Here is a 23,338-nt window from a genome sequence, read left to right on the forward strand (position 1 = left end):
AAATAGCTCCAACCTTTTGATTATTAGGACAAAGGACACTTGTGTCTGAGCCACAGCCATAGGGCTGCTGCTTTGGGGTACAAGTCAGAACCCCAACAGGTTAGTGGTCCTCATACTCAGGGTGCTGTGGGAGTGAGGAGGGACAGAAAAGAGGGAGAAGCACAGGCTCTGCCCACGGTTGTCCTATCTGTCACAAAGTGAAAGGAGTTCCTGGAACTCAGAAGTCACATCTGGCCTGCAGGTTGCCAGGAGAGCACTCGCATCCAGGGAGGGGGAGCTTCACAGTACTGTGAGATCAGAGTCCTGGAATCATAGGGATCATAGTTATATCGGATGGTTAGGTCACAAGGCCTTCCTTGTGATCCTGCCTGGAGTCTCGCAAACATCAGGGGGCAGGACAATAGTCACCAAGCAAGAGTTAGAGAAAAATATTGGTTTTGTTTGTTTGGTTTTTTCGAGACAAGATTTCTCTGTGCAGCTTTGGAGCCTGTCCTGGAACTCATTCTGTAGACCAGGCTGAGATCTTCCTGCTTCTACCTCCTGTGCTGAGATTAATGGTGCATGCCACCACTACCTGGCGGCTGCTGCTGCTGCTGCTTCTTCTTCTTCTTCTTCTTCTTCTTCTTCTTCTTCTTCTTCTTCTTCTTCTTCTTCTTCTTCTTCTTCTTCTTCTTCTTCTTCTTCTTCTTCTCTTCTTCTCCTTCCTCTTCTTCCTCCTCCTCCTCCTTTTTTCTTCTTTGAGATAGCACAGGCTGTCATGTAGCATAGACTGGCCTTGTGAACACACGACCCTCTTGCCTCCGCCTCCCAAGTGCTAGGATCACAAGCATGCACCAGGACTCCAGGTGGGAAATGCTGACGATGACATGCTATGGCCTAATTCTGGGGCGCCGACAATTCCTTCTGTGATGGCAACACAGCAGCCCTGGAGTGGTGCGAAATCAAATGTGCCCCTGGGTCAGAGGAGTCAGGACGGCTGTAGGCAACCAGCTTGAAAACTCTGCCGGGATACGATGGACATCCAGCCCCAAGTCTCCTCCAGATTTAGTCAGTCGGGCACTTTCTGTGAGGCTGGTCCTATAGACCATTACACAACTGTGGCAACTAAGGAGGGAGGCCCAAGGAGCTGGCCCCAGGCTCTGAGACTCAAGAAGAGTGGGGGTACCAGAGTCTTCGCTGGGCTCTTCCGTGTCTCAGGCCTGCTCATTTCTCAATTATAGCTTGCCGCAGTCCTCACTGCATCCCAACCATCAGCCTCCTCTCCCCCTGCTTCGTGTGTGTATGTGTGTGTGTGTCAGCGTGTGAACACGTGGACATGTGGGCTTATGCATGTACACACGTACATGGTGCATGTACCAGAGAGGACCAAAAGTCATCCTCTGGCATCGTTTCTCAGGCATTGGCCTGAAACTCACCGAGCATGCTAGGCTGAGTGGCCAGTAAGCCCCGGGGCTCTTCCCACCTCTGCCTCTCAGCACTAGGACGGCAAGTGTGCACTTCTCGGCTTAGACTTTCAGTGTAGGTTCTGGGGGATCAAACCAAGGTCCCTGTGCTTACCAAGCAAGCACTTTACCAACTGAGCCATCTCCCCAGCTCCCAAGCATCTGTTCTTAATGTGCTTCCTGGATGCAAGGCTGAGACTCTAAAAGTTCAGCCAACAAGCCTGGGGTCACACGGTCGGTCTGGGCTGGGGCCGGCTGCAACCAACGCCTGACTTCTGAGTCGGAGTTTTCTCTTGAGAAGGAAAAAGACCAAAAGGAAAAAAAAAAGACCAAACAAAAGAAGCCTGTAGAAAGGTCTGCCCTCGGCGGCCGCAGGGTCTGTGCTCAGGATGGGGGCCGGGAGGACAGAGAGGGGTCTTGCCTAAGTCTTTCATTTCTATCAGTGTAAAAAGAACCCAGAGTGAAAACAATGTTGTTGAAACAAACCCGTACAGACTTCGCCATCAGGCTGGAGGCTGGAGAGGCGGGGGCGGGGGTGCCTGCCCTAACAGGGGTAAGGGTGGCCCTTCCCAGAAAAGGACACAGAGCCCAGCCAGGGAGCCCAAGGTGTCACACATGATCTAGGGAGCAGAGAGCATGGTCCTGTGGGGGTGTTGGGGCATCAAAGCCGCTCATGTGATACATCTCACTGGCAGGTGACTCATGCTACGCCATTTCTGATGTCAGACATTCTGCTCACTACATCTGTGATTTCACGGAACCCTCACCCAACCCCCCTAAGACAGGGATTACATATTCTCCATGTTGTAGATAGGAAACGGAGGCATAGAGAATCGAAGATACAGACCAAAGACTAAACAGCTCAGAACTGGAGAGCCAAGACTTAAGTGTCAAACCAGCCAACATCCATGTCTGTTCCTCTGGCCAGAGTGATACTGCTTGCTTCTAACAGGATATCCCCGGGGACAGTGGTGGGCTGAGGCTTCACTGACTATCCAACCACCCAAACATATTTGCTGCAGACAGCCGAGGAGGGGTACACACACCAGGTGAGGGGTGGGTAGCAACACTTCACCTGGGTGTGGCATTGCAAAAGCTGTGTGGTCCCCAGTCAAAGGCCCTGCTGGGCTCTGCCGTCCCTAAGCCCAGCCTCAAGGAGCTGCCTGCAGCTCCACACACACTGGGCCCAGACCTACAAACTCCTTCCCCCTCTGAGAGCCCGCTGAGAGCTTCCTCTTTGAAGCTCTGGCAATGCTGCTTCCACCCCCATGTTCCCCCAGCCAGGGGTAGCTTTTCACAGCCCCTTCTGGTCTTTGCTAACTCGTGTCCAGACCTCCGTTTTGGCACTTATTTGGGGTGTAATTACATGTTCACAGATCTGTTTCCCATAATGAGCTCATCTGAGCCCCAACACGCATTAAACAAAACCAGACAGCATCTCTCAGACTGACACGCCACTAGGAAGGGGGGCCCGAGTGCTTGGGGTATTGAACCCCTCTACCTAGTGCTGACAAGCCAGCTGGCACCACGGGGATCTGGCTGGCCCTTGCAGAAATTCCTGTATGCAAGGTTAGAGAATCCTGGTGATCTTTTAACCCTTCAGACCCATCTGCGGCAACGATTCTGAAGGACCACTTAGGGAACCAGGGAGGAAAATGTTTTCTGCCCAGACGCAGTCTGGATTCTGATGGCAAAGGCAGAAAGATGGCTAAGCCACTAAAGCATCAGTAAGGCTGGCTAGCTGACCATTCAATCTGTCCTCAGGGCACACCCCTCGGCTTTATCCTGTCATTTCATCCTGACACTCAGCCTGGTGACACAGGTGCACACTGACCCGGAGAAGACGAACCTCGGAGACCATGACAGTTCTAACAGCTGTGGCAGCCTTCTTTCATTGACATGGGATAGAGATCCCGACAGGCCCAGAACCTGTTCACAGCCATGCTCCTGTCAATCACACATAGGCCCTCCTGGATGCCAAGATGACAGGTTTAACCATCACAGCAAATGATGAGGATAAGATGAGCTAGTCATGGCAGGCCCTCATCCATTAGAACTGATATCGCTATGAGGAAGGGGATCTGGACACTGTGAACGGCTACAGAGCTAAGACAGTGTGAAGACACGGGGAAACACCACTTACGAGCGTAAGAATTCTTGAGTGACAGTGGGCCAGGAGAAAGGCCTTGGAAAGAACTTTACCTGCCTCCCTCGGATAGAAATAGCCCTACCTCCATTTTGGATTTCTAACGTTTAGAGTTATGAGAGAATCAATGTCCATCGTATAAGCCACCCAACTCATCTCTTTGTCATAGCAACCCCCAAGAAGCTCGTACAGGCCTTTAGCAACTTTCGGCTGGCCGAGTGGCTAGATGGAAAAGCTGAGGCCATGTGGCAATGCCTGATACTAGAGGGACATTTAGGCTGACCACAGAGGTGGTCAGAAGACCAACGGAGGCTCGCCCGCAGGACTTGGCATTTCTGCTCCCTAATCTTCTGTATTTTCTCAACTTTATTCACCAAAAATGATCACGGGTATAAATTTTGTATAATTGGCTTAAGATATATTTGAACTGTGGACAGTCGGAGGAATACCAGACTATGAGCTGAACTGTATTCCCTCAAGTCCCACGTTGAAGGACTCTAAGCACTGTTACCTCGAAATGTGGTTATATTTGGAGACAGGGACTTAAAGGGGTAATTACATTTGAAACTGGAACTGTTGAGGTGGACTTATTCCAATATGACAGGTGTCCTTAATGGTTTAATTAATTAACTAATTAATTATCGTGTGTGTCTGTGGGCATGCGTGCCACAGCACACATGTGGAGGTCAGAGAACAACTGGCAGGGGCCGGTTCTCTCCTTCCACCACATGAATCCTGGGGACTGAACCCCGGGGGTCAGGCTTGGTGGCACTGTAGTGGTTTGAATCAGAAATGTCCCCCAAAGGCTCATGTGTCTGAACACTCGGTTCCCTAGTTGGGGAGGCTGTGGGATGTGCAGCCCTGCTGCAGGAAGTATGCCTTTGGGGACAGACTCGGAGAGTTTACAGCCTCATCCACTTCCAGTTTGTTCTGTCTGCTTGGTGTTTGCAGCTGGAGATTCCTGCTCCTTCTTGCTGCCATGCCTATCCCCCCCCCCCCCCATGATGCACCTTTATCCATCTGGAATCATCAGCTAACAAATTCTTCCATAAGTTTCCTTGGCCATGGTGTTTTATCACAGCAATAGAAAAGTACCTAATACACTCTGTTGGGGAATATTATGTTACCTTTGTCTATGTTGCATTTGTTTAACACTGTGAAGCTGTGATACTTTGCCTGTCTAGAACACTTGATGGTCTAATAAAGATCTGAATGGCCAATAGCAAGGCAGGAGAAAGGACAGGTGGGGTGGCAAGTAGAGAGGATAAATAGAAGCAGAAATCTGGGAGAAATGGCCAGAGAAGGAAAAAGACATTGGGTATCAGCCATCTAGCTACACAGCAATCCATGGAGCAAGATTTACAGAAGTAAGAGAACAGGAAAAGCCCAGAAGCCACAGGTAGACGGGGTAATACAAGTGAAGAAAAATTGGTAAGAAATGAGCCAAGCTAAGGCCAGACATTCCTAACTAAGAATAAGCCTCCATGTGTGATTTGTTTGGGAGCTGAGTGGCGGCCCCTCCAAATCAACCAAAAGAGTCAAAAACATCATACTACTACATGGAGCCGCCTCACTGATACAAGTGTCCTTAAACGAAGAAGCAATTAGGACCCAGAGAGATACCACCAGATGGATGCGTGCACAAAGTGCACATGCGGACATAAATAAGAAGGCACCCCATTCACGTCCTCCAGCCTCTAGAACGTGAGGAAGAAAATTTTTGCCATTGGAGCCACATGGCTTGTGGAATTTTGTTATGGCAACTTGACACACTACGACGAGGAGCAAGAGGAAGGTGCCTGTGCGCACGGCCCCCAACTCTGCATGCTGGAACTGAGAGACGGGAAGGCTGTGGTCGGAGGGGCTCAGCTGCAACACTCACCCAGGCAGTTATGTCCGTCGTGAGCCAGCATGAATCCATCAAAGCAGGTGCACCGGTAGTTCCCGGGGATGTTGATGCAGTCATGGACACAGCCTCCATTGTAGTAATCATTCTCACACTCGTCGATGTCTGCAAGGGCAGAGGCACCAGAAGGATCAGAGCAAGAGTCTGGCTTCCCTCTCCCACCATCACAAGCGGCCAGGATAATTGTCAACTTGAGACAACAACCTGGAACCATCTGGGAAGTTTCCGTGAGGGACTGTCTGCATTAGGTCCGCTTGTGGGCACGTCTGCCTTGAGGGGCCTTGTCTTGAGGGAGGTGAGTGATATGGGAAGACCCAGCCCACTGTGGGTGGCCTCATTCCCTAGGCAGGAGGTTCTGAGCTGGACAAGAGGGGAGGACTCAAGCAGAGTACAGCAAGCATCGTGTCCTCGTTTTCCTCCGCTCTTCTCTGTGGGTGGGACATGATCAGTGGCTTGAGGTTCCTGCCTTGACTTCCCCAGGATGATGGAGCACAGTCTGGAGCTGTAAGCAGGAATAACACCCTTTCCCCTCAAGTTGCTTCCTGTCAGGGCATTTTTGTCTTTTAAACCACCACACCAGAAATGAAATTAGAACAGGGAATAACTCAGCGGATGCTCAATAAAGTTTACTCGGAGGAACTGAAGAGTTATTTGCAAACAATCTTGGCTCAGCAGCAAGGCTGACCACCAGTGTTCAGAAGAGTCACACTGGGGTGTGTGTGTGTGTGTGTGTGTGTGTGTGTGTGCTGGGGGGGGGGGCTTCCAATTCCTGCCACAGTGAAGCAGCTAAGTGGCAAGCCTGGCTCTGGCTCGTTCTGAAGCCTGCCAACACTGCCAACATATGGGGTCCTTCTACATCCATGAGAACTGGTTCATTCGAAACCGGGAGAGCAAGTAAAATAAACTGCACATCACCCAAAAAGTGTCATCTCTGGGATGAAGGAATGTGCACTGCCCCCCACCCCCTATGGCCCGCAGTCTGGCCTTCAGCTGCTCCAGCTTCCTTGTTATAACAAAGACGTCTGTCTCATAAACAATGGTCAATAGCTTCAGTAAAGGTCACTCTTTCTGCTGTTTTAAGTCCTTTCTCAACACTTCCCAGCAGGGGTCAAAGGGCTATCAGTTCGGGGGCTCCAGAAAGAAGAATAAGAACATGTCTAGTTAGCATTCAATGGGCTGCTTCTACGCCCAAGGGGTTGACCAGACTGTAAGCCATTCTCTCTAAAGTCCTCACAGGGACTGTGGTAGGATCATTTTATGTCAACTTGACACAAGCCAAAGTCATCTGAGAGGAGGGGACCTCGATTAAGAAAATGCTTCCATAATATCTAGCTGTAGGAAATTGTCCTAACTAGTGATTGACTCAAATCATTAATTAAGCCCATTGTGGGTGGTGTCATCCCTGGGCTAGTGGTCCTGGGCTCTATAAGAAAGTGAGCTGAGCAACTCATCAAGCTTGCTCCATAACCCTTGTAGAGCAAGCCAGTAAGCAGCTCCTCTCCACGGCCTCTGCATCAGCTCCTGCCTCCAGGTTCCTGTCCTGATGGAGCTCCTATCATGACTTCCTTAGGTCAGGAACTACAAATGTAGAAGTATCTCCTCCCCTACTTGCTTTGGGTGACAGTGTTTCATCATAGCAATTATAGCCCTAACTAAGATAGGGACTCAAGCCCAGTCCGCTTGCACAGGGCACTGAAGGAACTTGTGTAGGAAGGCTGAAACCTTGCCAAAGGCCACACACCTAGAAGGGATGCAAGTGGGATTCTAAGTAGTGAAACATGACTCTGGATCCCCAGGGAACCTAAGCCCAGCCTTGACCTCTCAAGGATGGCTTGCAGGCATAGAATGACTGTACCAGCCATGGTCTCCGACCCTGGCACTTCCACCAGGTCTTTGGTCACCTCATTTCCAAATACTTCCAGGGCTCAATGCCTCCCACTTACAGTGAGCCCAGCCTTCAAGGACTCTAGGATGACCTTTGTAGAGTGGGAACATATCATTGCTAAACTGAAAGTGATTCTCAGGACACAGAAGAAGCATGTCTGAGACAGAAGAAACATTTCTTCCCTTATCTGCCAGGAGAAGCATTCTGAGCTGAAGTCTAGTGGAAGATGGGAAGAGCCTGACCAAAGCCTAGAGATCCATGCTCTCCCCAGCTGGGGTACAGGGGAGCTATGGCATCGCCATTTAATGCTTAGTATAGGGATACGGATCTATAAATCCAGGGGCTCACTCCTGCACCCCTGATTCTTCCAGGAAGTGATTAAACATAGCACAGACACCCCAACGGGCAAAGACAATAATCTGTGAAAAGAGCTATGTGCAAGCCTGGTCTGGTACCCAGTCAGCCAGCCAGAAGGAGGGAAGGACAAAGTAGGGGTCCCCAAAGGTCTCAGAGTTAAGATGCTCTGATTCACTGCTTGTAGCCACCACCTGTGCCAGCTGGGGAGTAGAAATGAGTCTCCAACATGTCTAAATCATCTTTAAATCTATGTAGTAGTCTAACTAACATTAAAGCAAAATATAAGACTTTAAGTTAATGGAAAAGGAGCAGGGTGTTATAGCTACTGAGGGATACCCATTGCCTTCAGGTTCTCTTTGAAGCCCTGACATGTCACTCTGAACACATCTCCTAGGTCTTTGACCTACACTCCTAAGACAGTGCATTCTGGGCTTTAATTTACCAAGCAGCACAGCTCTGGAGTTCCTCATCACAAGTCAGATGGGTTTCCTTCTGCATCTCAGATACCAAGAAGGGCTTTTTCTTTTTTCTTTGTGTGTGTGTGTGTGTTGCATGTATGTGTCCATGCAGGTGTGTGCATGTGTGTGAGCTAGCATGTAGAGGACAGAGGTCAATGTCTGTTGTCTTCCTCTATTGCGCGTCATCTTATCTTTTGAGTCAGGTTCTTGCAGTGAGCCCAGAGTTCACTGATTTGGGCAACTAGGCTGGCTTCCCAATCAGCTCCAAGGACCCACTTATCTCCACCTCCCCACCATGTTCCCCACCATTACCCTTAAGGGCTGCAGTCACAGGCACAGGTCCGCCTGGATTTTTTTTTTAATAAGCCTAAGTGTTGTGTAATATTTAACTATGTAAAGATGTGTTGTGTTTGTTTATGCTGTGGATTACAACTTTAACTATGGAAGGGTTACATTTGTTTCTGCTGCCTTTGTTAACTATGTAAAGATGTGTTACGTTCCTTTCAGCTGCATTTGTTTACTTATGCAAAGATGTGCTGTTTCACCTTGCCTGCCTATAGCATCTGATTGGTCTAATAAAGAGCTGAATGGTCAAGAGCTTGTCAGGGAGAGCAATAGGCAGAGCTGGTGAGCAGAGAGAGCAAATCAGAGAAACCTAGACCTGAAAAAGAATGAAAGAGGAGAGAATGAGGGAGAAAGAGAGGGACACACCCTGGGCCAGCCAGGCAGCCACCAGCCAGCCAGACACCAGGAGCAGTGAAAGTAGGAAATACAGAAGGAAAGAAAAGGCAAAAGACCCTGTGGCAGAAGGTAGATAAGAGAAACAGGTTTGTTTAAGTTAAAAGAGCCAGCCAGAAATGAGCCTAAGCTAGGAGGAGCATTCAAAACTAATAATGAAAGCCGGGCGGTGGTGGTGCACGCCTTTAATCCCAGCACTTGGGAGGCAGAGGCAGGCGGATCTCTGTGAGTTTGAGACCAGCCTGGTCTACAGAGCTAATTCCAGGACAGGCTCCAAAGCCACAGAGAAACCCTGTCTCAAAAAAAAACCAAAAAAAAAAAACTAATAATGAGATTCCAAGTTATGATATGGAAGCTGGTTGCTGGTTGGTGGCCCAAAAGAAAAGAAAGCCCAAGTGTGGCTTTTCTACATCTGTAACATAGCAACAGGCTTCCTCCCGCTGCCTGCCAGCATGAACGTCACCTCTCACCAGATGACCCAGCATCCCTCTTTGCTTCCCTCCCTCATGCTGGTGACTGCCTGACTCCAGCAGCCTGTGCCGCTTGCAACTGCTGTTGGTCCCATGGTGGGTACGAGACTTAGAGTGGATCAGACAGACTAAGGGAAAAGACTTCTGTGTCGTGTTTGTGCTGACGAATCTCTCTCATGCTGCACCTCTAAGGGCAGCGAGTTAGCTCTCCTGAAGCACGAGCCCTTTCAGTCCTCAGCGATGTCCTCTGGGAAGCTGCTTTTGATGGCTGATCAAACTGAGAACCGTTCAAAGTCACATCATAGGTGACAGGACAAGGACCAGAAACTCAGTCTACAAAGCTCACATCCTAAGTTACACTGTCAAGCCCAGGCCAGCCATAGGCAAAACACTCCAGACAAGCATTTGGTCCTTAGCACATTTCTGCTGTGGCCCCGGAAAGTGTTACCTAGCCATCCAGGTGCTGTTCACCCCTCTGCCCTCCCACCTGTTCCTCCTCCATGCACACACATGTGCATGCCTTTCCACGTGCTCAACTCCCAGCCAATCAGCCGTATGTCCATTCAGCTAAGACCCACCTTCCTCCTGCTATCACTCTGTCTATACACTCTACAGCATAGCTGCTCAAATTCCCACCCAGACCTTCTCCCATGAATCCATTTATGCTAAAACATACCTTACTATTTAACTTGGTTGGGCATCTTCCCATTCACCAGTCACCTATGTACCTATCCATGTATCCAGGCAAGCATCCACCCATATTCAAAGAGTCATTCTTCCATCCATCCATCCATCCATCCATCCATCCATCCATCCATCTATCCATGTGTTTGGCCACACACCGCCCTCCCATCAGTTAAAAGCCCACACATCCACACATCTATAAGCTCATATGTCCATCCAATGCTCAACCGCCCACCCATGGGTTCATCAATGCAAACACTCTGCAAATGCACACCCCACTGACCCATTCCCCTTTATGTTCAACAGAAGAACGTTCACCCATCTACCTATCCAAACTTCTCTTCCTCATTTACCCCTTTCCTTCAAGCAGCTTAAAAACAAAGGCAGCCAGGCGGTGATGGCACTTGCCTTTAATCCCAGCACTTGGGAGGCAGAGGCAGGTGAATCTCTGTGAGTTCGAAGCGAGCCTGATCTATGGAGCAAGTGCCAGGACAGGCTCCAAATCTACACACAGAAACCCTATCTCAAAAAACCAACCAACCAACCAAACATAAAACCCAAAGGCAATATGATTTTCAGAAATAAAGGTTTAAGACAGAGAGAAATAAACGAGATTGGCTGGTGACACTGTTCAGTTGGCAATCCCAGCAGAATCACAAAAGCTGAGCCATAAACACAGCTGAGCTTCTTATGTGCCAAAAGAGAGAGAAACATAATCTATTATAGGGTCACCATGTTCATAACATACGATTAAACCAGTTGTTCAGTGGTGGTGAGATCTGAGCATCCATAAGTGTGCAAACTGGGACATCCCTTCTCCTGACTGGGGATAAGTAGCTCAATGGGTCTGGACTAACTTTAACCTACGCCTGTTGTCTGTGTCTAACGATTAAGGGGGATATTTTTACTATGGGGATGATAAATAGTTTAAGCACCATGCTATAAGATGTAATAAAATGATAGTTGAACAGTCACTGGAATGATTTCTAGAACCGTCCTCTCATTGACTCTCCATAGGGAAGGCCACGACTGATGCCCATGGGCTGAAGAATGAAGGAGCTTTGCCACCCTCACCCTCGGCCCCTCCCACTCTTGAGGAACTTTGAGAACAGATCCCCTCCTCTCCAAAGCCTGACATGTTCCTGCAGTCTCTTGTGTTGGCCTGTATGACCTCCAGTAGCCAGAACAAACGACTTCTTAATTGTACCTTGAGATTCTATTTTTTTACAATTGTTTGATGAAGTCAGGTACTGTGGCAGTCAATTCCACCATCCCAGAGTCTGAGGCAGAAGGATCATGACTTGAAATGCTGGCCAGCCAGTCCCAGTGATGCTTCTGGCCCCATCTCCCCAGTGCTGGGCTTACAGGCACACACTGTTCCTATTGACTTTCATGCGGGTGCTGGGGATTGAACTCAGGTCCTCACGATTGCCTCAGCCTCTGTCTGGGATTTTCATAGGATGCAGATACCCGAGGAATACAGGCCTATAGAGGAGAGCCAGCTTGGGACGGCAGAGTTAGAAGCTGAGTGGCATGGGCACCTGGGAAGTGAGTGTTGTTTCCATGTTAACAATGAGAGGCTCCAGGTCCTCCTGTCCAGACCCCCCAGACAGTGGCTGCATCCAGGGCCACCCTCTCTTCTTCCAGTTGAGCCACAGCCTCAGGCTGCATGAGCGTGAGAAAAAAAATCTTGTTCCAAAAAGTAATTAGGAGAAAGGCCACCAAGGGAAAGACATCATGGGTATCGTATCTCAGTACACCTTGACTGGAGACTGTGCGGGCGGTGACAGTGCTGACAGCGAGGGTAGACAGGAACAAAATGGGCAGGACAAAGGATCAGAACTCCCACCGAAGGTGTGAGGTTCATCAGCTCACTGTCCATCTCTGCTCTGCCTCTAGATTTTTTTAATTAAAAAAATTTAATGATTGAATTTTTATTACGTTTGTCTCTTTATTTTTTTGTGTGTGATAAACATTTTGAATGACACTTATTTTCTGTGTGTGCGTGCACGGAAGTCAGAGGCAACCTGAAGGAGTCTGTGGGCTGCTTCCACTATGTGGGGCTCAGGAACTGAACTCCGGTCATCAGGTTGACAGCAATCACCCTCACTCTGTGAGCCATCTCACCCCTCCCCCTTTTCATGAAAACTTAATTCCTGGTAGAGGCTAGTTTTCAACACCCAACAGAACAGCTCAAACAACACAGGAACTACGTATTAGGGGTGTTTTCAAAGGGTACATGGTCTGACTTTTCCTATATCAAAATGTCAGCCCAAACATCCCACAGCTATGGTCCTGTGCCAGCAGCACTGGGGTAGACCCCAAAGAGGATGGATTTTTTTCTCCCTCCATTTAATTCAAAATCGATTCTCACTGTCTTATAAAATATATATTTATTCTTTGGTGTCTAGGTTCCAGAAGATTCTTTCCCAATGAATCTGCCTGTCTTCTCATTTTATTTTAATACTGTTCTAGGACAATTTTCTTTCCTTTTTAAATCAAGGTTGATGAAAAACCTCAAAAGGAGGCTTTGAAAGCAACCACACTTTCACTCCCAGAGGCCATTCGTGACAAGGTCTCACTTCCCCTGATGGGCATTTTTCTAGGCATTCCTCCCGGATGGGAAGCCCCCAATGCTCTAACAAAGACCTCGTCCCTGACTGGGCGCTAGCCTGTCCCTCCTTTGTCTGTGGCTTTAGGAAAACCATGCACTCTTTGGATACACGTCCATTCTGGGAGAGATGTATGGCTTAGGAAGTCGAGTCCTTATTGATGAATAAATCTTAATCCAGTTTGTCGGCTAATTGTGCTCCCGGGAAGGTGGTCTCTGCCTTGCAGGAAGGATTAAGTCCCCTGTCTCCGGTGGTGAGGGGTTAAGCTCCAGGTCTGTAATGACTGAGTAATGAGACCAGCTCTCCGAGGACCCCTGGCATCCATCGATCAGGTTTCCCTTCTGCAGGGACAATGCCAGAAGTGGGCCCGGCCGTTAATTACAAGGGAGGTCAAAGGTCACGCAAAACCAACACCAATCTATATACTTTCTCATTCCTAACTGCGCACAATGTCCACCGCTCAGCCAGAGGGAGAGAAGGTCCCTATCCCACTCTGAGATCTGAGATCACGGTGGGGCTACAGCTACTTTGTGACCCTCTCTTAGTGCCCCATGTGGCTTCTGGCCATCATTAAGCATTTTCCCGCAGCTCCCTGTGCCTGGAGCATCATCCCCACCCCAGGCTCCTAATAACCCTGGCTTGGGATTAGGTGTCTCGTCCCCTCTGAAGTTTAGCCTGCCCCTTTGAAGCTTGCCCCCTCCTCCTACAGCTTGCCCCAGCTCCCCTACCTATAGACACCAACGTTACTGTGCCATTGGAAGCTGCCAGTCCATGGGGATGTGTATCTTGTTCAGCCTGAGCCTCAGAAGCTGGCAGACTGTATGCAATGAGCATTGGCTGACCGCTGAGCCAATGAACAAGCAACCTGGCCGTCGCTTCCACTGATTGGCCCTGGCAATGTGTGGGACAGCACAGGGCAGTGTGTGGGTCCTGCACCTAGGACAACTCCAAGAGATGGGTGCCAACACCTTAACTTTATGCCAAGGGAAATGAAGGCTACTGGGGCAAGCAGAGCCAGGGACTGAGCCAGGCTGCCTGACTTAAAAAACAAAACAAAAACAACCCCAAAAAACAAAAAGCACAAAACAAACCCCTGTCCAGTCACAAAAGGCCACATAGCATGTGACCCTATCCATAAAGTGTCTCCTGGACAGGAGAGCCCAGAGACAGAATGTGTACTAGTGGTGCCCAGTGGTCACAGGGCCTGCAAGTCTGGGAGTACGGGTGGGGGGCTAAGAAACATGGAGTTTCTAAATGCATTGCAGTGACGAGCCACTGTGAGTCACTAAAAGGCAATGGCGTGGAGCCATCACGTGGGCCAACTATGCTAGGTATGCAAACTGTATCTCCTCACAGATAGCGCCTGATTTCCCAGAACCCATATAAAACTGAAAGGAGAGGGCAGACTTCGCTGTATCTCAGTCCTTCACAGCACGCGGGGGCATGAGCCCCACGTGTATCATGCGGCCACGGCATTAATGATCATTTTTCAACTGAAGGAAAGCCAGTGTTACTGTTGAACGTATCCACGGGGGCGAGCTGGTCTTTTGGCTTCTTCCTGGGTGCAGGGGAACCATGAGGAAGATCACTTTGTGTGTGCTGTGTTTTCTATCTTGTTTCCAAAAAGTATTTTTAGACAGATTCCCTACTATGTAGCCCAGGCTGGCCTCTAACTTTCATCTTCCTCCACCTCCCAGGAACTGGCATTTCAGGTGTGCACCACTGCACCTGGCTCCATGCTACCTGCTCAGCCTGGGTCCACGGTGGGGTGTATGCTCCCAAGATCAGAGGGGTGTCCCTACCTAGGAAAAGGATGGGTGAATTATAGCAATTCTCCCTCCACCATAGCCTAAATCCTTCCTTGGGGCTCTTTCCCAAGTTCTGGCCTCAAGACCTTACAAAACATTGGTTTATGGAAACTGAGCCCTGGAAGCGTCTGGGGGTGGCAGTAAAGAGGGCCTGGTGCTCAGTCAGACCCATGCTCTCTCTCTCTCCTGTCTGTTACAAACTGGATCCCAGGGGTTATCAGCCATTCTCACCTTCCTCTGGCAAGACGGGGTGGGGTGGAGGGTTGCAGACCCTGAATCTTAGGACTCTTCAGGGGCTGCAAATCCAGCCGCCAGATCATCAGAAGCACACAGGTATTGGGGCTGAAGTAGCTCCGAGTCAGAGAACTGGTCCATGTTCTGTGGTTTGCACAGAGGAGTAACTGAGGGTCCAGAGAGGGAGTCTTGGATACCGAGCTCATCAGCAAACCCAGCCTTAGACCTAGGATTCCCAGCTTAGCCTCTGTCCTCTCCTCCCCCAGGTAATAGAAGTAACAAAGGAGACCCCTCATGGCAACTGGCTAAACCTTCCCTGTGGCCCACGTAAGGAAGACCATGTCCACTTCCCTACTTGTAGAACAAGTTTGCAGCAAAGCCAAGAGCCTAATACAAGCAGGTTAGCTTTGGCGCCCTGAATCTGGATGAAGCCATCCAAGGGCAGCCCCACATCTTAGCAGACCAGAGCTTCATGGCCATGGTACCCACTGGGGATTAGGACATTTGCCTGCCCTCCTGCTGTGGCTATGGCAGCCCCTTACATTCAGTCTGGAGCTTTGCAACGGGGAGCTGCCAGCCTGGCTTCAGGGAGGAAGTAAGAGGACCGCAGAGAGGTCCAGGTCTGCCAGTGGTACTGGCAGTGGGAATGTAACAAGTGCAGCATTTGTCACCGCCAGGGTGGGGAGCACCTTGAATGAGGGACTTCTTCCAGTAGGGGCCCAAGGGGCCTGGGACCCCTGGCCCTCTCTGAACTTGGCAGTCAGTATGTTAAGGCCTGAGAGATGCATAAGGCGAGAAGCTCTGGTCCCCATGTGTCTACTCTCAGTTCTATACCCCTTCTCAAGGAAGGGAGGCCTGGGCAGAAGGCCTGGGTCCTCTGAGAGAAGGGTGCATCTTGGAGATGCAGGAAGGCATAGGGAAAGAGCATCCCTGACAGCTGTTAGGAACCCGGGTCTGAAGCCTCAGGCAACCACAGCAGCTCCAGTCCTAGTCCTCCAGGGGTTGCAGCCTGGATCCATCTGGAAGACCAGTCAGGACAACCCCTGGGACCCCCTGACCTTGCCCGTCTACACAAGCCCCTGCACTCTTTGTCTCAAGGCCTTTGGGGAAGGCTGATATCCATTTCAGTAGCCCTCAAAGGCCAACGAGCCCACAGTTTATTTTCTTAGAAATAATGGTTTTTTTCTGGTTAGCATTCCTCTGATGGAAACACAAATACAGCCACTGTAATAAGAAGCAGCCTAGGGGAGGGAAGGAGAGAGAGCCCGGAGGCAGAGAGGAGAAGGGCTGCCGCCTGAGGGGACAGGAGACCTAGGGTGTGGGAAGCCAGGTGGGGAAAGTTTAAAGGGGGAAGACACCAAGCACAGGCCTCTGCGGTCACCTTCAACACAGCCCTTCTTAACCTCCCTAACACTGCGATCCTCCAACACGGTTCTGCACATTGCGGTGACCACCAGATTATTTAGCTGCTACTTCATAACTGCAATTTTGCTCTTGTTATGAATTGCAATGTGGGCTTGTGATGAACCTGAGATGTGGGCTCTCTGATATGTGACTCCCAAGGGGTTGGGACCCACAGGCTGAGAACTGTTGCCCTTGAGCAAGACAGACTCCCTCCCTCAACTTCTCCTCAGATGCACGCTCTTAGGCAGGTGTCGCTGCTCTCATTGTCAAGGGAGGCAGACTGAGGAAACGAGGGCTCGGGATGACCAGTTACTTGCAGAATTTCAGGCGACAGCGAGCCCCTCTGAGTTTTCTCCTTTCTATTGCCCCCAGAGCTGGAGGCAACGTCAGAGACCTCTGCTCCACCCTCCTAGCATGGCTTGGATGGCACTTCCTCCGAGAACATTCTCCACCCTCCCCCACCTCCCACCAACATCCCCTACCACAGGCAAGGGTAGATACCCACTTTCTCTTCTGCACCCCCACTGAATTCTGCCTCTATTTACCTGCGTCTATTTACCAACCCATTTTGTCTTTCCCAGCTTCCGGCTAATCAACGAGGTCATGACCAGGAAACACACCTGGACCCAGCACAAACCCTGCCGGTGAGAAGTCCCTCAGCTAACACTCTGGACACTCCAGGTCAGGTCCCACATTTTAGGTGAACTTGTCTCCCACACAAAACCAAGTGCACAAGGTTTTCGTTGTCCCTGATCAGACGGTCAGGGGCCCCAACAACTCTCCAAGCGACTTAACTGCCGTTGACTGAGACCCCTCACAAGCAATCCTGCCTGGGTTGGGTTGGTTTTCCTCTTTTTAAGATTTATGTGCTTGAGTGTTTTGCTTGCATGTATGTATGTGCACCCCATGTGTGACTGTTGTCTGCGGAGGTCAGAGGAGGGCGTTGGATCCCCTGGAACTGGAATTACAGAAGATTGTGAACCACCATGTGGGTGCTAGGAATTAAACCTGGGCCCTTTACAAGAGTAACAAGTGCTCTTAATGGCTGAGCTATCTCTCCAGCCCCCAGCCGACTCCTGCTGGGTTGTTTTAACTGTTGTCTTGCCACAACCTAGAATCACCTGGAAGAGAGTCTCCATGAGGGATTGTCTAGATCAAGGTGGCATATGGCATGTCTGTGGAGACTTGTTCCAATCTTAACTGAATGTGGGAATGTCCAGTGCATTGTGGGTAGCACCACCTGGTTGGTTGGCTCATCACCAAGCAAGCAGGCGGCAGGGATGCATTTGTCTCTCTGTTCTTGAGTGTGGTTGTGACGTGACTATTGAGTTTTTGCCTCGACTTCCCCACAATGTTGGACTGTACCCCGAAACTGTAAGCTAAAACACACCCTTTCCCGGCTGTGCTGCTTTTCATCACATTTTGTCACAGAAACAGAAACGAAACGAGAACACCCCTTAATTGCTACCTGGGAATAAGTAAGGGGGAGTTGAAGTCTCCCCCCACTGGAACCCCCCATGCAACCACCCCCACCCCCGCTTTCATCTTGGGCAGTGCACACATTAGCATGCATAATTGCATGTTTTCAGACTTAGGGGGAGGAGAATTCTCTCTTGCTCGACCTCCCGGCTCAAGCCTTTCCTGGCCTCCCCTGCCCCAAGCAAAAAAAAAAAAAAACACACACACTCTACCTAGAGTTTCAATAAAGTATGCTATAATCATGATGGAAATGACTTAATAGGACCTCAGCCATTATTTGCCACAAAGGCCAATTGGTTTTAGCTTTTTTTTTTCCTTAATGATAAACTAAATGAATCGCTGGGTATGTTATTAAGAGTTTGGTTAAAACCCTTTTATGACATGCTCTGTAATCTACCTGACTTTAGTGATTGACAAGTACACCCCGGGGATATAAAATCCAGGAAGCGATTATTTACAATCATTACATACATGCTAATTTTGCGATCTCTGACGGTTGTCATTTTTTTTCTTTTCACACACACACACCAAAAGGAAAATAGTAATATATTTAATATATTGTGGCCAAAACAAAAATCTCATTTCCCCCAAGAGCTTTAATTACAGCATTTTGAAAAGGGCCTGAGTTGAAACTTGCGAGAGGAATAAACCACTTGAATGAATGGTCTAAAAATTAAGCGCACATAGAAGGGCAATGTGCGCCATGGGTTCAGACTAAACAGCCATTAACAGAGTGGAGGGGGTCTTGGTTATTTAAACAAGCCATTTGAGGGTGGTTTGCTCCTCGTTTGAGGCCTGGTCCTGATTATAAACGAGAGCTTTTAATTAAGATTAGTAAGACCCAATTCAAGCTATAATTTGGTCCTTTTCCTTCGCAAATGTCTATGAAAACAAGGCGATTAAGGTTAAATGAGTTGAAGCCTTTAAAGGGGATGAGTTGCCCCCTCCTGGCCCCAGTCTGCCGCTGGGGCAGAATGAGCTCAAACAGGCCTAGCTAATTCAGAACAGGGGGCTTGCTGGTACATGGTCGGCCCCCACGACCTCCAAAAGGCCTGTGTCTGAAGGGTCCATGAGATGCAGAAGCACAGCTTAGATAAGGGAGGAGGGGCTGGGAGACAGAGTGTGGAAAGGTCCCAGGTAGAAAGAGCTGGGGTTTGAGGAAGAAAAAAAAATAGGCAACTGGGGTGAGGTTTAGGAGGGGAGGATTAAAAAAGAGAGAAAAAAGCAGCAGCTCAAAGTGTTTGGGCAGAGAAGAGACCTGGGGTGAGCCCACGGGGAGGGCCTCCTATCTGTCCCATGGATGATGAGTCAAGTGGGTCACAGTCACAGACCTGTCTCTAGGGAACAGCTGTGGAGAAAAGGATCCCTATTGGCTCCTCCATCAATGCACAGCTAGGGATCCCTCTCCCCACAGCCTGCAGACAAACTGTGGAGACCCCAGCACAGCTAGGGATCCCTCTCCCCACAGCCTGCAGACAAACTGTGGAGACCCCAGCACAGCTAGGGATCCCTCTCCCCACAGCCTTCATACCAACTGTTGAGACACGGTGGCTGATGGCTGGAGTCTCTCCGCTGGGTCATCTGTCTGAAAGCTGACCTCTCTGGACCCAGTTCCCTCAGATGAACTCTGTCACTGGTCTACACCAGTCAGAGACTTCAGTTTCCTCATCTGTAAATCTTCAAAGCATATGTGAGGCTCAGGGAGACTTTCCCTGATGTTCCCTGGCTGCTAACTGCTTTCCGACCACAGCTTTGGGCCAGCCTCAGGGTACTGGCATGGGCCATTACCACCTAGGGAGTCAGGCTCTGAGGAGGGATGAATGGGTTGGAACCCACCTGTTTGGGAACCATGACAGTTTCTGGAAGGAGGTGGCCCTGGGGACACCTCTCCCTCTACAGGTAGGTTCCTGGGATGGGAATCTAACAGTTGACAAGCACAGCCCTTGAGGCAGGTCCAGAAAGAGCCCAGGAGGATACAATGCAGTATGGCAGGGTTTCAAATGGAGGTGTGAGTGGGTCTGGAAAGGGCCACCAGGAGTCACCTGCCAAGCTCAGGGGTCACTTGGGTGCCCTATGATGTGTTTTCCAACTTTCTATACCCACAAGTTCACTTCCACCAGGACACAAGTCACAGAGGAAACTCCTCTGCCTCATCAGAACCTTAGCAGTGGCCCAAGGTAGCCCCATTTGTTCTCAGCAAACCCCTTACCTCAGGGTCACCTTGTCATCCCACAGCAAATCCTCTGCCAGCATTAATATACCAGCAGGATGAGATGATAATTAAACAAAAATGGGACACAGCCTCAATGTCATCCTCATTCCATTACCATTGTCACCATCAGTATCGTAATCACTGTTGCCACCATCAGCATCCCAATCACTAATCATCAATATCACCAACATCATCCTCATCCCATCACCCTGACCACCACCATCAGCATCCCAATCACTAATCATCAATATCACCACCATCACCTCATCCCATCACCCTGACCACCATCATCAGCATCCCAATCACTAATCATCAATATCACCAACATCACCTCATCCCATCACCCTGACCACCACCATCAGCATCCCAATCACTAATCATCAATATCACCACCATCACCTCATCCCATCACCCTGACCACCACCATCAGCATCCCAATCACTAATCATCAATATCACCACCATCACCTCATCCCATCACCACTGTCACCATCAGCATCCCAATCACTAATCATCAATATCACCACCATCACCTCATCCCATCACCACTGTCACCATCATCAACATCACAGTCACTAATCATCAATATCACCATCATCACCTCATCCCATCACCACTGTCACCATCAGCCTCCCAATCACTAATCATCAATATCACCACCATCACCTCATCCCATCACCACTGTCACCATCATCAACATCACAGTCACTAATCATCAATATCACCATCATCACCTCATCCCATCACCACTGTCACCATCAGCCTCCCAATCACTAATCATCAATATCACCACCATCACCTCATCCCATCACCCTGACCACCATCATCAGCATCCCAATCACTAATCATCAACATCACTAACATCACCCTCATCCCATCACCCTGACCACCATCATCAGCATCCCAATCACTAATCATCAATATCACCACCATCACCTCATCCCATCACCACTGTCACCATCATCAACATCACAGTCACTAATCATCAATATCACCACCATCACCTCATCCCATCACCACTGTCACCATCAGCATCCCAATCACTAATCATCAATATCACCACCATCACCTCATCCCATCACCACTGTCACCATCATCAACATCACAGTCACTAATCATCAATATCACCATCATCACCTCATCCCATCACCACTGTCACCATCAGCCTCCCAATCACTAATCATCAATATCACCACCATCACCTCATCCCATCACCACTGTCACCATCAGCATCCCAATCACTAATCATCAATATCACCACCATCACCTCATCCCATCACCACTGTCACCATCATCAACATCACAGTCACTAATCATCAATATCACCATCATCACCTCATCCCATCACCACTGTCACCATCAGCCTCCCAATCACTAATCATCAATATCACCACCATCACCTCATCCCAGCACCCTGGCCACCATCATCAACATCACAGTCACTAATCATCAATATCACCACCATCACCTCATCCCATCACCCTGACCACCATCATCAGCATCCCAATCACTAATCATCAATATCACCACCATCACCTCATCCCATCACCCTGGCCACCATCATCAACATCACAGTCACTAACATCATTAATATCGGCATCACCCTCACCTTCACCATCAGCACCCCACCCCCACCCTCACCAATGTCATCTCCATTACTATCACCATAACCTTCATCTAAATCAATATCACCACATCCAATATCAGTATCACCTTCATCATCAATATCACCCTTGGCTAAGGGTATAATTCAGTATTTGTCATGTGGCTTGCCCAAGACTCTGGGATTGACTCTCAGCATTGCCAAAAAAAAAAAGATAAAAATAAAAAAACCCAACACCTCATCATCACCTGCTAGTCAGGCCACCATTACCACAGCAACAGCAGCTAATGCTTGTGTGTTACACTCTACATGCCAGGCCATGCTTTCATGCTTTAAATACATTAATGCACTTAACCCTTGATGCTCACTGTAAACACAGAGGTTGAGTGACTGGCCCCGATACACAGGTGTGAGTCCCCACAATCTGGTTCAACATCTATTCTTTAATGGCTCTGCTCAGCTGAAGAAGGACCATTCGGAACATGAGAGGCAGCAGTGACCACAGCGGACGCACAGCAATGGGCCCATCACACCTGGGCTCTCACCCCGATCCTGGTAAGGTCCTTCTCTCTCAGATGGCCCCTGCACTATCTAAACCAGGAAATAAACATCTGGGTGGTCTCTGAGACCCTTCAGGCTACCCTGAATGTGGCCTGTGAGTCCTTCCAGATGTGTGTGCAGTCTTCTGGGGGTAACCATCTTAGAAGATCTGATGGTTAATGTTCCAGCAGGCTGTGCTTATGCCAACCCAAGCCTGTGTGAGAGTCTCCAGGCATAAGACACTTGCAAGCAGGGTGGCTCCACCTGGGTCCTCTGAACCCAGGCCAACCAGCATGCACTGTGATTTAAGATTGCCACCAACAAACAACTTTAGCTAATAGAACACTGCCAACTGAAGGGCAAGGACACATGATACCATGAGTGTCACCTCCAAGGCATGTGGCACTGTGGGACTCTGATAGGTCTTTACCATTCACAACCTCCTGGAGCTTGCGGCTACTCAGAAAGCACATGGTGGTGATTAACACACTCGTCTGCATGCTGGACACTGGGAGCTAGGTACCAAGGCAGTGGCTTTCACACACTGCACTGTGTCCAGCCCAGTCTTCAGGGGGAGTGGGGAACAGCTTGGGTCCAAAGAGTCAAGGGAGACACTGATGTTTGTGGAGGGCAAATCATCACTCTGTATTCAGGTCAGAGGTGGGCTGATGGGCAACCAAGGGTCCTTGCAGAGGTTAGGCTATGCTCTACTTTCTTCCCACATGACACACGGTCAATGTGGTGCCATCAGAGAAAGGATCCTCCTAGCAGCTCCCATGCTCCCCACTTCCCACTCACTGGGGTCTCACAAATTGCTTGTCTGAACTCCAGTCTTGGTTGGGGAGTGAACTCAATCTAAACCTATTCCTCAGGCTAGGACTAACGTCAGACTCTCCACCAGAGCACAATGACAGATTTCATAAGTGAGGTGCTCCTGGGTTTCTGGGGGCAAAGCTGTAAGCATATGGCTTGAGATTAACAGCCCCAACACCCAGGCCACAGCAAGCAAGGCTGGGGAGTAAGACATGACATTGGAACCCAGAGTCAGAAAAGCAACAGTGGAGGGCAGCAGAGGGGCTTCTGGGAGCATGACGGGTGCTTAATGCAGGAGGATATGAGTGTATTCCTGCAGGGCACCACAACTTCCTTCAGGGGCAGATGCGGGCAAAAAGTCCACATAACCAGGTGGCTGAGCTGGTTGGGAACAAGAGTCTCGCTCATGGGCTGGGACATAGCTCAGTTATAGAATGATTACCTGATATGGAACTTCCCTCTGTATGCTATGAATATGTTTTTATTACCATTGGTTATTAAAGAAGCTGCTTTGGTCAATGGCTTAGTAAAGCCAGGCGGGAAATCCA

General features: G+C 49.4%; 1 protein-coding gene across 2 annotated transcripts in view; it reads right to left on the reverse strand.

Moving 5' to 3' along the window:
• The window catches only part of Scube1 (signal peptide, CUB domain and EGF like domain containing 1), a 118,081-nt gene that overhangs the window by 89,325 nt on the left and 5,418 nt on the right, over positions 1 to 23,338 (reverse strand). For both annotated transcript variants that reach the window (XM_075960193.1, XM_075960191.1), the window contains exon 3: positions 5,471 to 5,599. In XM_075960193.1, coding sequence (XP_075816308.1) covers positions 5,471 to 5,599 — 129 coding nt within the window. The remainder of the gene's footprint in view (positions 1 to 5,470; positions 5,600 to 23,338) is intronic.

The sequence above is a fragment of the Microtus pennsylvanicus genome, chromosome 2, assembly GCF_037038515.1.
Source record: "Microtus pennsylvanicus isolate mMicPen1 chromosome 2, mMicPen1.hap1, whole genome shotgun sequence".
Classification (NCBI taxonomy): domain Eukaryota; kingdom Metazoa; phylum Chordata; class Mammalia; order Rodentia; family Cricetidae; genus Microtus; species Microtus pennsylvanicus.